This window comes from Hippocampus zosterae, chromosome 15, assembly GCF_025434085.1.
Source record: "Hippocampus zosterae strain Florida chromosome 15, ASM2543408v3, whole genome shotgun sequence".
NCBI classification, from domain to species: Eukaryota; Metazoa; Chordata; class Actinopteri; order Syngnathiformes; family Syngnathidae; genus Hippocampus; species Hippocampus zosterae.
Window position 1 is genome coordinate 12,290,534 of NC_067465.1, and position 13,818 is coordinate 12,304,351.

The window sequence follows — 13,818 nt, forward strand, 5'->3', positions numbered from 1 at the left end:
AAAATAAACTCGCTGTCAATCCAAACAACAATCAAATATTGAGGAATTATCATAATAATAATGAAGTCATGGTCTCAATTTGTTGCATGCTAGTAGCTTTTTTTTCTGCATCATTTTTGCAGTTTATTGTGAATGGGGTCATTTTGACACTTATGCTTATGTGAAACGTTTCAAAAACCGTCCTCCTGCTGGCCATGTGTTGGCTTTGTTGCTTTAATTGGACTGCAGACTATGTAGTTTGTTGATAATTAAGCTTTCCTTTTATTATTTTCCTCAGCAGGCGATGGTGTTGAGTGTGCTTGTTTTTCAACTCTGTGTGAAAGGAGAGGTCGATCAGGTTCAGGTACAGCGAATGGCTTTGGCTCAGCTGAGTGATCTGCTTTCAAGAATGCAATTTTAGGAGCATTCCCCCAGAACCTAATCCCTTCAGTCAGGACTCCACTTCCCACCAAAGTTGCTGCGAATGTTGTATTTGCTGCCGTCGCCCCCTTTTGTGTCCTTACCAGCCTTATTGTGTGTTGTCCTTTCTGTGCTGTCAGGGCTTTACAAAAGTTTGGTCCACCCCCTCCCACCCTAAAGCGTTGCGAAAAATTACCTGACCCTCTCGGCCCAAACAAATACAGAGGTGATATATTGCAACACGTTGCAGTCATTTGTACGTGGCTGCAGACAAGCTATAATCATTAATGTGCTGTCCTAGGACCCGCATAAGCAAATGGAGAAGGAAATTATTCTAATGCTATCAGTCGTGCTTGATCTGATGGAATATCAAATTGCCACTGTCTACTATAGTTTATAGTTTTTCATTAAATCTCTATGACCTTCTTTGCCCGGCCAGTCTCAGTACATGGAAAGTTTGGTAGACAATTGCACTGGAGAAGATTTTTTTTTTTTTAATGCGACGAATGCTTGACCTGTCTTGACACTACTCTCACCCATGCTGCATGCTGAAATAGACTGCAGCTCATCCAGGGCCTCAGTGAAGACACACAGTATGGACAATGTTATAAAACATGTGTTATATATTATTATTGTGTGCTGCTGTGAAATGGAAACGTTCCCACTAATAAAGTCTTCTTATTAACCCTTAAATGAACCCTGTCACCTTGGAACATGATGATCTGTCCGCTGTAGTAACCGCTGTCCCTGAAAGGGTTAATATGATGATGGATGAACTTTTTTTTCTTTCTGAGACACATCCCTCTCCAATCATAGAGTATTGTGTTCATACGTTGCAGCTGGCTCGGTCTACCTCCAGAGACAGAGACTAGCTATTAGACGGGCTACTTATTGCTCTGGTGATGTAAGTGGCCGTCTTTAGCCCGGCTTCCTGGGGCGCCAGGCCAACGTGGCAGATATTTACTACAGCCGCCCCGCGTTTGTTAACGGGAGGCTGGGAAAATGCATCACCGGCAACTGCTGGCCTGCACGTCCTTATAAATCTGCCGCTCCATTGTTGGGAAAGTATGTGAGGTAATTTAGAATCTTTGCATCTTTTTCCAAGCCTCCATACAGTCGGTCCATTGTGCTTTTTCTAATAGTCTGCAGGTTTCTATGACCCGCTTGTATAATGGTGCAGTTGTTCTGCATTTCTAACATGCCTTTTGTATCAAGAAGCATCAGCGCGTGGTGCTATAAATGTTTTTAATTTGACTGTTGTGGAGGAGATGATTTAAAATTGTAGATGCTAAGATTTTCACTAGCCAAAGGTTGATTATAGTCCAACGCAAACACACACACACTCACACTGCTGACATTGTGATCATTGTGTCGCTTTAAAAATATGATGAATGCATACAATCACATTGCAGTGGCAGTCAAACTTGGGCAATGAGAAGATGACAATCACACAGAGATGCATATCTACTGTTTGTTTTTTTTCACATTCACGACGGCAGCTCTGTGGTAACTCCTTTTGCCAACTGCCTTATTCCACCATGGAGTCATGGAGAAAAATACACCAGACAAGTGGACTCCCCTGCTCTCCGCCGTCCACCTGTTGCGCACACACACACACACACACACAAACAGTTGCACTGATGCATTGTCGCCGCAAGCCTCCGACCAGCCTGATCCGCCGTGACAGAAGGTGATGCCTCCTCCTCTTTGAATGGCATTCCTCTACTCTCACATCAGACTCTCAGAGGACTTGTACGTGCCAGGATGTAGACTTAGTCCTGTGGCCTTTGCCGTGCCCTTGGGTTGAACTCTGGCTCCTTAACATCATTGTGAGTGGAAACACATCAGATGCCGACACAGTGCAACCTCAAGAGTTGAATACAATCCGCTCTGTAGCACAAGTAGAGTCCCAAGTTAGATAATCACGTCAGTGACTAATTCGTAGAATTTTATTGGAACCTAGCAACAATTTGCAGGAAAACTCACCTACTCGCTGTTTTTATGCGCAAGCCAGGGCAATTTGCCATTATCTGTTGGCATCTTACAGCCAAATAACTGATGAAGTTGTGGAGCTTCATTTTGACAAAAGTAGTTCCTTGCTGCCATCATGTGACATCTATCGCCAAATACAGTACAGTACAACATTATTTAGGGGGCATCACTCATGGCTTTTCACTCATGGATTTTCATTCCCTATTTCCGAGTCAAGGATTCTTTAAACTTGCACGGGCGGTGACCATGCCAACATCACTGCGGCAATGCCACGCGCAGTTTGCCTTCATATATATATATATATATATATATATATATATATATATATATATATATATATATATATATGTAGGGCGGCCCGGTAGTCCAGTGGTTAGCACGTCGGCTTCACAGTGCAGAGGTACCGGGTTCGATTCCAGCTCCGGCCTCCCTGTGTGGAGTTTGCATGTTCTCCCCGGGCCTGCGTGGGTTTTCTCCGGGTGCTCCGGTTTCCTCCCACATTCCAAAAACATGCGTGGCAGGTTTAAGGAACACTGTCACATTGTCCCTAGGTGTGAGTGTGAGCGCGGATGTTTGTTCGTCTGCGTGTGCCCTGCGATTGGCTCGCAACCGGTTCAGGGTGTCCCCCCGCCTACTGCCCAGAGACAGCTGGGATAGGATCCAGCACCCCCCGCGACCCTAGTGAGGATCAAGCGGCTCGGAAGATCAATGAATGAATGAATGAATATATATATATATATATATGTATGTATATATATGAACTCTACACAGAAATGCCAGCGGAAAGATTCAAACCCAGACTCAGAGCTATGAAGCAGATTTACAAACCACAAATTGCTCGGTGGAAGATGACATTACAGTTTTCCTTTTCTATCAAACGAGCATCAGCAGGAGTTGTCGTAGACAGGCATGAAACAGATCGTCAAGCTTGTTAACAAAAACACTTAAAAGTACCTCAGCCCGAACTTATTTTTGATTGACGCCAGCAGGCTTAACGTACACGCTGTTGCTCACGAGGTGTCAATACAGGTCAGGTGATCTGTTGTGACTTGTACAGACTGTGTGACGTGTGCGTGTGTGCATCTCGGGTTCCTGACCTTGCACTCCTATTAAAGCGTCACATATACAACACGTAAGGCATCCAGACAACCGTTAACCTCATGACACGTCAGCACAAAACAGCCTTCTGAGTTAACATTTTCTCTTCCTTGTAAGTGTAAATGCCTCTGATGAGCACTGATGTGCTGTCAAAACATTCCCACAGTGGCTGTCACCCCCCACCTTCCCTGACATGCCAAGTATATATTCATGTGTGTGTGTTTATTGTCATTTCGGAATTACCAAGCACCGACAGCTCACAGCCAGTTTCTGTGCTGTGATAAATGAGCACCCTGAGGTGCAAAATGCTGCGGGTCAGCTCCCCCCTGCGCAGGTTTCTGACCTACAAATTAACACTTGACAGCAATTCAGTCATCTACAAAAGCGAAAGACACACTTTCAACTGAAATACATTAGAGGGATTGAAAAGGTGTGTCCGAGACTGCCAGTACGGGGCCACGCTCATAAAAGTCAGCTTTAGGTCAGCTGTTCGTGTGAATCACAGTAATGAATGGTAGCAGTTTCTCAAACGTGCTTCTAGGAATAGCGATATCAAAAATCCCTTTTAAATGACGTGTGAATGCTGAGAGAAGCTGTCACCAAGAAATGCTGTAGATAAATCCAGCAATATAACACTGGTTACTACAACACAGGATAGCAGGAGAGCAATAATATCAAATGACATCAGCGGAGTGCAGTAATCTTCTACAAATAGTCATTGCTCCAGTATCATTGTTTTATTTTCTACATTAAGTGTGAACATGCCGGTTGTAAATAGTTAGCCAATTTCCAGTGAATTTCGGTGAGCGAAAAAAAAAAAAAAAAAAGAAATCACATTTTGCTGTGACCATTTTCATCAGGGCCAAATAGTGCAGTAATCTCTCAGAGCTAACACATGCAGCTGTAGCTACAAGGCTAATGTAAGTCAGACAAGCATGTTCCGGATTGTTTGGCTTTGGGGAAGGTCTATTCTAGTTTTGACTGTGCTTTATTGATGGCAAAGAGGAAAGGTGTGACGATTACCATAGAACACTGTCAAATTGACAGGCAACAAAGTGAATATTGAAACATCTGATTTATGCAACAAAATAAACCCAAGTAGGATTTTTTTTCGAGTGAGCTAATGCGTAAGTCTCAAGAGAAATAAGTGAAGTTACCATGAGTAAGATGACTTCTCTCTTTTGGTTCGAATTTTCTTCTGGTTCATACAACTTGCGGCGGATGAAAAGATCAGAATTGAAAAAAACGTCCAAATTGCCAGTTATCTGTTTTGTTTCCATTTTCCATTTACATGCACAAAATCAGGAATTGGTTTCCAGTTTTTTTTTTTTGGTCTTGGAATGAATATTGAGAAACATGTAATCTTTTTTAGTGTCTGTTTTGCCTTTAAAAATAAATGAACAAATGATCCACTCCCGCCATGTTGGGTGTGTCCCCCACCCTAATCAGAGAAAACCTCTGCTCATGCAACAGGATGGGCAAATAGAGGCTCACAGTCAAACACCAGAGCTGAAAATAGAACAATAGCATTGCAGGGGAGCTACCCACCGCCATCAATAAAAAAAAAAAATACTGTCAGGAAGTTGAGGTGGAGGAAGGGGGCAGGAGGGCGAGGAGAGGGTGGTCAGAGACGAGCTGGCTGGCATGCGGATCCATCTGAAATTCAGGACATAGCGCTACATTCCTGACCCCCCCCCTCCCCCACCTAATGCCCCACGAATCCGAACGTGCCGCCGCGTTCGGGAACCTGTCACTAGCCGTAACTCACCGTGGTGAAAATCTTCTCTCCCGTGTGATAGATACACAACGGATTAAGGTGTTAGCCCCAAGTCGGGCCCCAGTGTCTCAACGGTATCCTTTCATGAGCGTGGCTCTGTTTGGGTTGTGCTACATTAGGGCGCTGCACAATTTATGCATCCAACCTCATAAAAAAACTCTTAAATAGGCTAAATGAGGCCGTGTTGTTGATGCCGGCGACTTTGAGAGGAATGTTTCAGGATAAGACTAACCCTGATATGACATCGCCTGCTTTCATTTCTGTCCCTGTAACTCCGCTCGGCCAGTCTAAACACACACTTGAAACAAACCCAGAGCCCACATAGTGTTTGAAGTGGGTCAGATATGGACAAAAGCATGGGGACATGAACCGTATCAATTAATGAGTACATCACTTTGGGTTGGATTGGTTCCCCCTGAAATTTTAATCGTTGTAAGACACTTTAGACAAATATGTGCTTCCAACTGTTCAGGAACTCTTTGGGGAAGGGCCTCTGCTGTTCCTTAAGAAGTGTTTGATGCTGAACGGCGGGGGATGGCACAATTTTTCAGTTGCTCATCTCTGTTTTAGACGAACAGACAAAAAAAACTTTCAAGTCTTGTCACTATAGTGCAGGGGTGTCACACTCATTTCACGTTGTAGGCCACATACGGACTCGGCAGATGTCAAGTGGACTGAACCATTAACATGATACCATACTCTGCTATGAAATATCATTTCTTTCCTTTGTTTTGGTATGAAGAAGCATTGGCGCATTGATACTGTCTGATGTGTTCAGTGTGTCTCAGTGACAGACTGAGACTGCTGTTTTCTTCTCTGATCAAAACAATGTTGTCTTCTACTCTGATCAAAACAGTGTGCCCCTAGTGGATAATGCATGAAGTGCTTTTTATGAAAAATATTCATTCCGTGTCTTTAATGCATTTTTTCACTTTTAGATTATCCTGCGGGCCTGACCGAACCTCATTGGGGGCCGTATGTTAAACACCCCTTTTATAGTGTATAAGCTGCTGCCTCCATAAGTAAAAGTGATTTTATTGTCTTGATGGGCGCTTGTTTGTATTACCCACTCATATCACGCTATTGGCTCAGCAGTATGGGGGCTGGGGGGATAGACTCACTTAAATGGCCCCTAAAAACATGCAAATTTCACTGTTTCACAATTTTAATCTTTGGGGTATTTTGCTAAAAGTATTTCACAGTCGTTATTAAGACACCGCGGCCCGGTAGTCCAGTGGTTAGCGTCGGCTTCACAGTGCAGAGGTACCGGGTTCGATTCCAGCTCCGGGCTCCCTGTGTGGAGTTTGCATGTTCTCCCCGGGCCTGCGTGGGTTTTCTCCGGGTGCTCCGGTTTCCTCCAAAAACATGCATGGTAGGCTGATTGGACGCTCTAAATTGTCCCTAGGTGTGAATGTGAGCGTGGATGGTTGTTCGTCTCTGTGTGGCTGGCAACTGATCCAGGGTGTCCCCCGCCTACTGCCCGAAGACGGCTGGGATAGGCTCCAGCACCCCCCGCGACCCTAGTGAGGATTAAGCGGTTCAGAAAATGGATGGATGGATGGATGGATGGATGGATATTAAGACACCTGAGATCTGTTTTCAATTGTAAAAAAAAAAATCTCCTTTAAAGAGAAACGAAAGCTTGCCTGATGGATTTTGTTCATCAAAGCAATGGCGGATGCTAGACGAGTGCTGGCCTGCCTCGGACGCATCAAGTGAAATGTTCTATAGAAATTTGCGGAAATAAAGGAGCACAGAATTTTAGCTGCTTGGCTTGTCTTCATCAATCACTTCAATGCCAAAGAATTTGGAAAGCACTGCCTGGTGGCGGCCCCTTTTATTGACATGTTAAATATTGCCTTAGGATCATTTCCAAGCGTTGACGTCCCAAATCTTCTTCTCTACTCCAGCTGGTGGTCAAGTGTAGGTGAGGCTTTTCGTTTCGCCTCCAAGACACACACAGCCCATGCCAGATTACAACAAAGAGAGCCTTGACGAGCATCAATTCCTTGTCCATTGTGTCACACTCCATCAAGCTGATGTCAACTGCTTGTTGATGCCGCGCTGGATACAAAATGGAAATCTGCGCTTTTGCCAGAAACAATCATAGACAAAATGTAACGGCCTTGTCTGCTTTTGATGAGCGATGGAGATAAAGGCCTCGGGGAGCAGATCATGTGGGCTCGAGTTGAGCTCTTTTCACGAAACTGGTGGCCCTTCTGCTGCTTTTATTTACTTGGTAACCCTTTCAGGCACAGTGTTTACTACAGTGGACAGCTTATCATGTTATTGGTTACATCAAAAGGTTAAAGACACCCTCGACCATTTTTCTCATCTCTCGTGTACAAACTGCAAACAGACAGTCAGATAGCGTCAGCATTCTATCCTCAGTAACTGTGTTGTGGCCCCAAAAAAAAAAATGTTGCTGCAGGTTGTTCTTTCATTTGAATGTTATTCCCCCTTTTTTTTTTAGCTGTTTCATGTTGCATACATCATCATAAAGTTTGCTAATTCCCCTCGACCCGACCTGTGGGTGCTGGAACGCTCCGTGGATAACGGGAAGACTTTTACCCCCTGGCAGTATTTCGCACGTAAGTTCTCACACCATATAATGCAGCTGAATTTTTTTCATGTCAAAGGTCTAAAATCTTCCCGAGACCCCACACACAGCAAATACAAAAAAAAAAAAAATTCAGAACAGATCGGGAGGAGCAGTCAATTTCGACACCCCCGACACCCCAGGAAAATCGTTCAGGATATATACTGTATATGTGTGTGTGTGTGTGTGTGTATATATATATATACATATATATATATATATACACACTGTATGTTTTTAAATAGTTAAATAAACTAATTTGCAACCACAACAATGAAAATTCATAAAACAAACTGTTTGTTCGCATGCAGATTCAAAGCGTGAATGCATCGAAAGGTTTGGGAAGAATCCAAATGCTCGCCTCGTTAACGACGACGATCAGCTCTGTACCACAGATTATTCTAGAATCGTCCCTCTGGAGAACGGGGAGGTAAATACAGCATCACGCCACCAATCTTAATCAAGATTATTTTTTGTGTGTTTGTTTAATTCAAAAGTGCTTGAAAATAAATACGGGCTTTGTGATGTCCAGATTGTGGTGTCCTTGATCAACGGTCGGCCCGGCTCCAGAGACTTCACCCGGTCACCAGTTCTGCAGGACTTCACCAGGGCCACCAACGTGCGCCTGCACTTCCTGCGCACCAACACGTTGCTGGGCCACCTCATCTCCAAGGCCCAGAGAGACCCCACCGTTACACGCAGGGTGAGACCAGCACTCACTGCGGCGCACTGCTGCGGGCTCATATAATGATGGCGGGGGGGTCAATCGTAGGTTGCTAATTAGTGACCACATTCACATTCATGTTTTGAACCAAAGAAATAATTTCCTGAGCTCAGAGAATGTTTCGACCTGTGGGACAGGTCTTAAGTTTCATAGAACCTAACCTGAAATAGCTAAAGGTGTTCCTATCTATAAAAGTGAAATAAACAAAGATATCAATTTACAAATGACAGACTTATAACCGTAGCCCCACAATACACCAAAAGCTTATAAAAATTACTCACTCTTGGACTTGATAAATTAATGGAGAAACATATCTTACGTGGCAATCACTATTGATTTAGAACAAAATTTGAATTTTTGGAAGGGATATCTACAGGTTCAAAGTACTAGCATAGATAAAGAATGTGCCGTTGCTCTATTTATAGATCTGAAAAAAAGCATTGTATCAGTGGGTTGGCACATAAATGGATGCAAACTTGAATGACCGATATCAATATGTGCACTTTCAAAACAAAAAAACTATTAAAGCTATTAAATGTGATTTATGGGGTGCCTCAAGGGTCTGTCATAGCTCCTAAATTGTTCATATCATATATTAATGATATTTGCAGTGTTTCTAAAATATTTTGGTAAATATGTTTAATTTGATACAACTCTTGACTGTGCAGACAAAATCCACAAACAACTTCTGAATACTGTTGAAAGTGAACTGAATTCACAAAAAAACAAACAAAAAAAAGAGGTCCATAAATGATTATTAATTTAGAGATAATAATGCAAAATTTGTCCAATTGTCCAAAGGTGAGAATATGAGTGTGAATGTCTCTCCATGTGCCCCTGCAATGTGCTGGCAATGGAGTCCAGGGAGTAACTCATCTTGTGTCCAAATTAATCTGATATTAGCTTCAGTTCACCTGCCACCCTAATGAGGATGAGCACCATTGACATTTGAAAAAGCAGTGAATGAAGAGATACAGTCAAAAAAAATAAGAGAAACTTATCTCGGTATGTGACAGTGCAGTTCCATTTTTATTTTTTTTATCTGTATCTTGTGAAGATTTCCCTATTGTTGTGGCCAGTTTTCAAGCTACATTGTATTTCACGAAAAGCAGCTTTGCAAATGTATCTAATGGGATTTATCTCCCTAACCTTCCTGTATTTTGTCACACTGAGTTAAAATGAGTATGTGCTGACAGAAGTTTGATCATGTTTCACAGTTGCAGGTGAGTCGGCTTCATTCTGCTTGACGCTCAATGTGTGTGATAAACCCCTGTTACCAAATGCTTTAATTGTGACTTTTCTGTACAGTACTACTACAGTATCAAAGACATCAGCATCGGTGGCCGCTGCGTGTGTCACGGCCACGCTCAGGTGTGTGGGTCCTCTCGCAACCGGGAAAACCCAAACAAGTAGGTCATCCTGCTGAAAAAAAATATTCACGCCTCACTGCACCTCCAGCAGCCCTTCTCCTGAGCTTGTCAAATGTTAACTTCCTTCAAGCATCGCCGTTTATTCATTTACAGACATTTTGTACAGTGGAGACTTTCTTCCTGCTAGCTTTTACCTCATGTGTTTGTTTCTGTACCTCACAAGGGTAAAAGACGCGATTGTTAGCTGCAATGATAACTGACATTGTAGACGAATGGTGTAATGTCAATGGCAATGCGTGCTGAACACCCGAAGCGGGATACACTTTGCACAACGTCAGAATGTTTTTCAGTCAACACTCATGTCATGAAAGTCAAGTAGTTTGTGTGCTATTACAAAAACAAAAAAAAGACACCACTTGATTAAAAAAAAAAAAAAAGATGCACTGATTGGTGTTGATACTGATTATATTAGACTCCTGGGTACTCTGTCCTGTCATCAGGCTCCAGTGTGAGTGCCGACACAACACCTGCGGTGAGTCATGTGACCGCTGCTGTCCGGGTTTCAGCCATAAGCCGTGGCGCCCCGCCACTGTCGACAGCCCCAACGAGTGTCAGCGTAAGTACGTGACGTGCCGTCTGACTCTGTTGTGCTGAGAACTCAAGTGTCCACTTGCTGCTGTTGTCGATGCCCTGATATGGTATCATTCAGTGCCTCTTTGAGAGCGGGGAGGGCATTCCTCATATGGCTTACATGCGGAAGAGTTCAAACTACAAACGCGAGCTCTACGCCGATTGCTTTTTAACACATTACCAGTTTTTGAATTATGAGAGCCCACATACATAGAGAGGGGGAAAAATGTGTTCACTGAGCTTATTGTGTAGGGTGTACTTATTAACATGACCCACACAGCATACCACACACAAACATCCACATCAATCGTGAGCCTTTTTCCGCTCACCAGATGGCTGTTGCAGTAACACGACTGACCTGTGAGAGGCCGTGTGGTGACGTACATCATCGAGACTGCTGGAAATTACAAAGAAGAAAGAACATTAGTACAACAAATCCCCAGCATTTGCAATTCATTATTTCCAAATTCACCTTTTTATGGAACCTATCCTGAGCTCTTCACTGAAATACTAACTATTCACGTATTATATGTTAGGCGCAGAGGCAAAATTTAATCTGAGTCAAACTCAGATTATTTGTAAAACAATAATTTTTAAGTGTAATGCTTTAAAATCGGCCTGGTGATCGAGTGCTTAGCGCGTCAATCTCACAGTGTAGAGGTTCGATTCCAGCTCTGGCCTTCCTTTGTGGAGTTTTCATTTTTCTTGGGGACCTAAATTATTTGTATTTCCCATCTATAAATAGCAGTTGATTACTGTAGTAGAACAACACCGAAGAAATGAAACCAACTGTTCGCTAATCTGGTAACCTCATTGCCTTTACAATGCCAGGGGAGGTGCGTGTAACCCTGGGGCTCATGTTTTGTTTTGTTTTTTTTGTACTAGAATACTCAAAATCTTGTATTTTATTGTATTGTATGTATGTAAATATTGTAAATCAAATATAATTGCACATCCACTGCAGTAGGTGGCAGTGGTGCCCAATTATTTATTTAGTTATTATTTTATATTTTTTACGTGGGTGTTTGGGCACGGGTTAAACATTTTAATGACAAAAGAGGTGACTCTCCTCGAGAACTGATGGTTCTGCTCTGTATGCATAATCACCGATGCAACAGGAAGAAAATATGCAGCTGAGTTTGGATTTTATTGTTTGTTGTAATACTTCTTCACTCCTGATGGCGCTTAAGCACAGTTACATGAATTTTGCTGTTTCACATTGATTCATTTGATCATTTAATGTGTGTATGTGTGTTGGGGCTTTCCTCCTCAGCCTGCCAGTGCTTTGCTCATGCCGCCGACTGTTATTACGACCCAGAGGTGGAAGCCAGAGGAGCAAGTTTAGACATCTCCGGCAGGTACAGCGGAGGAGGCGTGTGCATCAACTGCCAGGTATGAAGCCCTCATCAAGTCTGAACCGATTCCCGCGTGTGTGTGTGGTCGGGGAAGGATATATTGACACTCTAACCTCAAGTGATCCTACTTCCGACACTCATCGACAGAATTCCCCGCTGGCTGCCATATTAAGAAAAACACACACTGCATTAGTGCACTCATTGAGCTACACTTGTAAAACACAATGAGATCAAACCAGGAGCTGAGACAACAATGCTCAGTTTTTAGAGTAGCCCAACATACATTAATGTCACTATGTTTGTTGATCATTCTTCTTGCAATCAATGAACCACCTTTTCGGGGGAGGGGGGTTTTCTGGGGGGGGTTCACCTACCACCAAGTGAATATTTTTTCATTTTAGCACAATACTGCTGGAGTGAACTGTGAGCGATGCATTGAAGGCTACTTCAGACCTCATGGAGTCGCCCCCGAATCTCCCACTGGATGTATACGTGAGTTTTTCTCGCTGTCGTGTATATAATTTTTTTCATCCCAACATCAAAGGAGTAACTCAAACTAATTTTAAGAGGGTATTTTACCCCAAAATAAAGTACATTGGTCAACAGTAAATTTGAACCATAGATGGACTTTTACGTCCCTTATGGTATTTGTGATGCTGATTTATTTACTTTTTTTCCAGCACATCAGGTATTTGAGATATTTTCCTTTTTTTTTGTTCAGTGTAACCATTAAAAGCTTTGCACAATATGGATTTGACCGCGTGTTGTAATTTATAGCCAATACATTTCAGAAAAAATATCCACCTGTGGCTGAACCTAATCCTTAATGCATAAATATGACTAAATATGTTACTATGTTTTATATTTTAAGAGTAATGTTTTAAGATCAGCCAGGTGAGCGAGTGGTTAGCGCATCGACCTCACTGTGCAGAGTTTCGATTCCAGCTCCGGCCTTCCTGTGTGGAGTTTGCATGTTCTCCCCGTGCTTCGCTTTCCTCCCACATTCCAAAAACATGCATAGCAGTCTGATTGAACACTCTAAATTCTCCCGAAGTGTGAGTGTGAGCGTCAATGGTTGTTCGTCTGTGTGTGTCCCGCGGTTGGCTGGCAACCAGTTCTGGGTGTCCCCCGCCTACTGGTATAGGCTTCAGCATGCATGATGTGTGAGAGGCGAGTGGGGAGCTGATTGGATAAAAGAACAATGGCTCTGCTGATGATACACAGCAGGTGTGCGTGTGTAGGGGGATTTAAAGCTGGACTATTAGTGGCCCATTCTGTCTTGCTTGACTCTCCATCTTGCTCGCTTAATGCATGAAAAAGGAAATATGAGTGCCCGTGACATAAAATAGTTATATATAGAACTGTACGGCATTGCTCTCAAGTGGGCCCTTCTCTTGTTTACATTTCTCTCACAGTTCATGTCTGCTCCTCCTCATTGGAATAGCCTCCCCACAAAGTGGGGGATTTAAGTCAAGGGTGGGAAATTGCTGACATTTGACCCGGCCCACGATGCAATACCCCCCCCCCCCCCCCCCCAAAAAAAAAAACAACAACAATGTGAATTTTTATTTTTGGACAACAAAATAGAATTTCATCTAGGAATCAAAAGCCGATATTCCATTTTTGTATTATTTGTGTTGGTTCATTTGGTCTTTGGATGTGTGCATTTGTGTTCGTGTGCGTCGGCAGCCTGCAAGTGCGACGAGCGGACCACGGCAGGTTGTGAAATGGGTTCCGGGAGGTGCATCTGCAAAGTGCAGTTTGCAGGAGAAAACTGCGAGCGCTGTGCAGAGGGATACAATTACTATCCTCAGTGCATTTGTAAGTTCATTTTTATGCAAATCCACACTGGAATTAAGTCAACATACGCCATG

At 43.1% G+C, this 13,818-nt stretch overlaps 1 protein-coding gene across 5 annotated transcripts in view; it reads left to right on the forward strand.

Moving 5' to 3' along the window:
- The window catches only part of si:ch211-241e1.3 (laminin subunit alpha-3), a 68,253-nt gene that overhangs the window by 7,023 nt on the left and 47,412 nt on the right, over window positions 1-13,818 (forward strand). For all 5 annotated transcript variants that reach the window (XM_052087800.1, XM_052087801.1, XM_052087802.1 and 2 more), the window contains exons 3-10: window positions 7,740-7,857; window positions 8,177-8,295; window positions 8,398-8,568; window positions 9,898-9,998; window positions 10,460-10,575; window positions 11,863-11,981; window positions 12,346-12,436; window positions 13,634-13,765. In XM_052087800.1, the coding sequence (XP_051943760.1) occupies window positions 7,740-7,857; window positions 8,177-8,295; window positions 8,398-8,568; window positions 9,898-9,998; window positions 10,460-10,575; window positions 11,863-11,981; window positions 12,346-12,436; window positions 13,634-13,765 (967 nt within the window). The remainder of the gene's footprint in view (window positions 1-7,739; window positions 7,858-8,176; window positions 8,296-8,397; window positions 8,569-9,897; window positions 9,999-10,459; window positions 10,576-11,862; window positions 11,982-12,345; window positions 12,437-13,633; window positions 13,766-13,818) is intronic.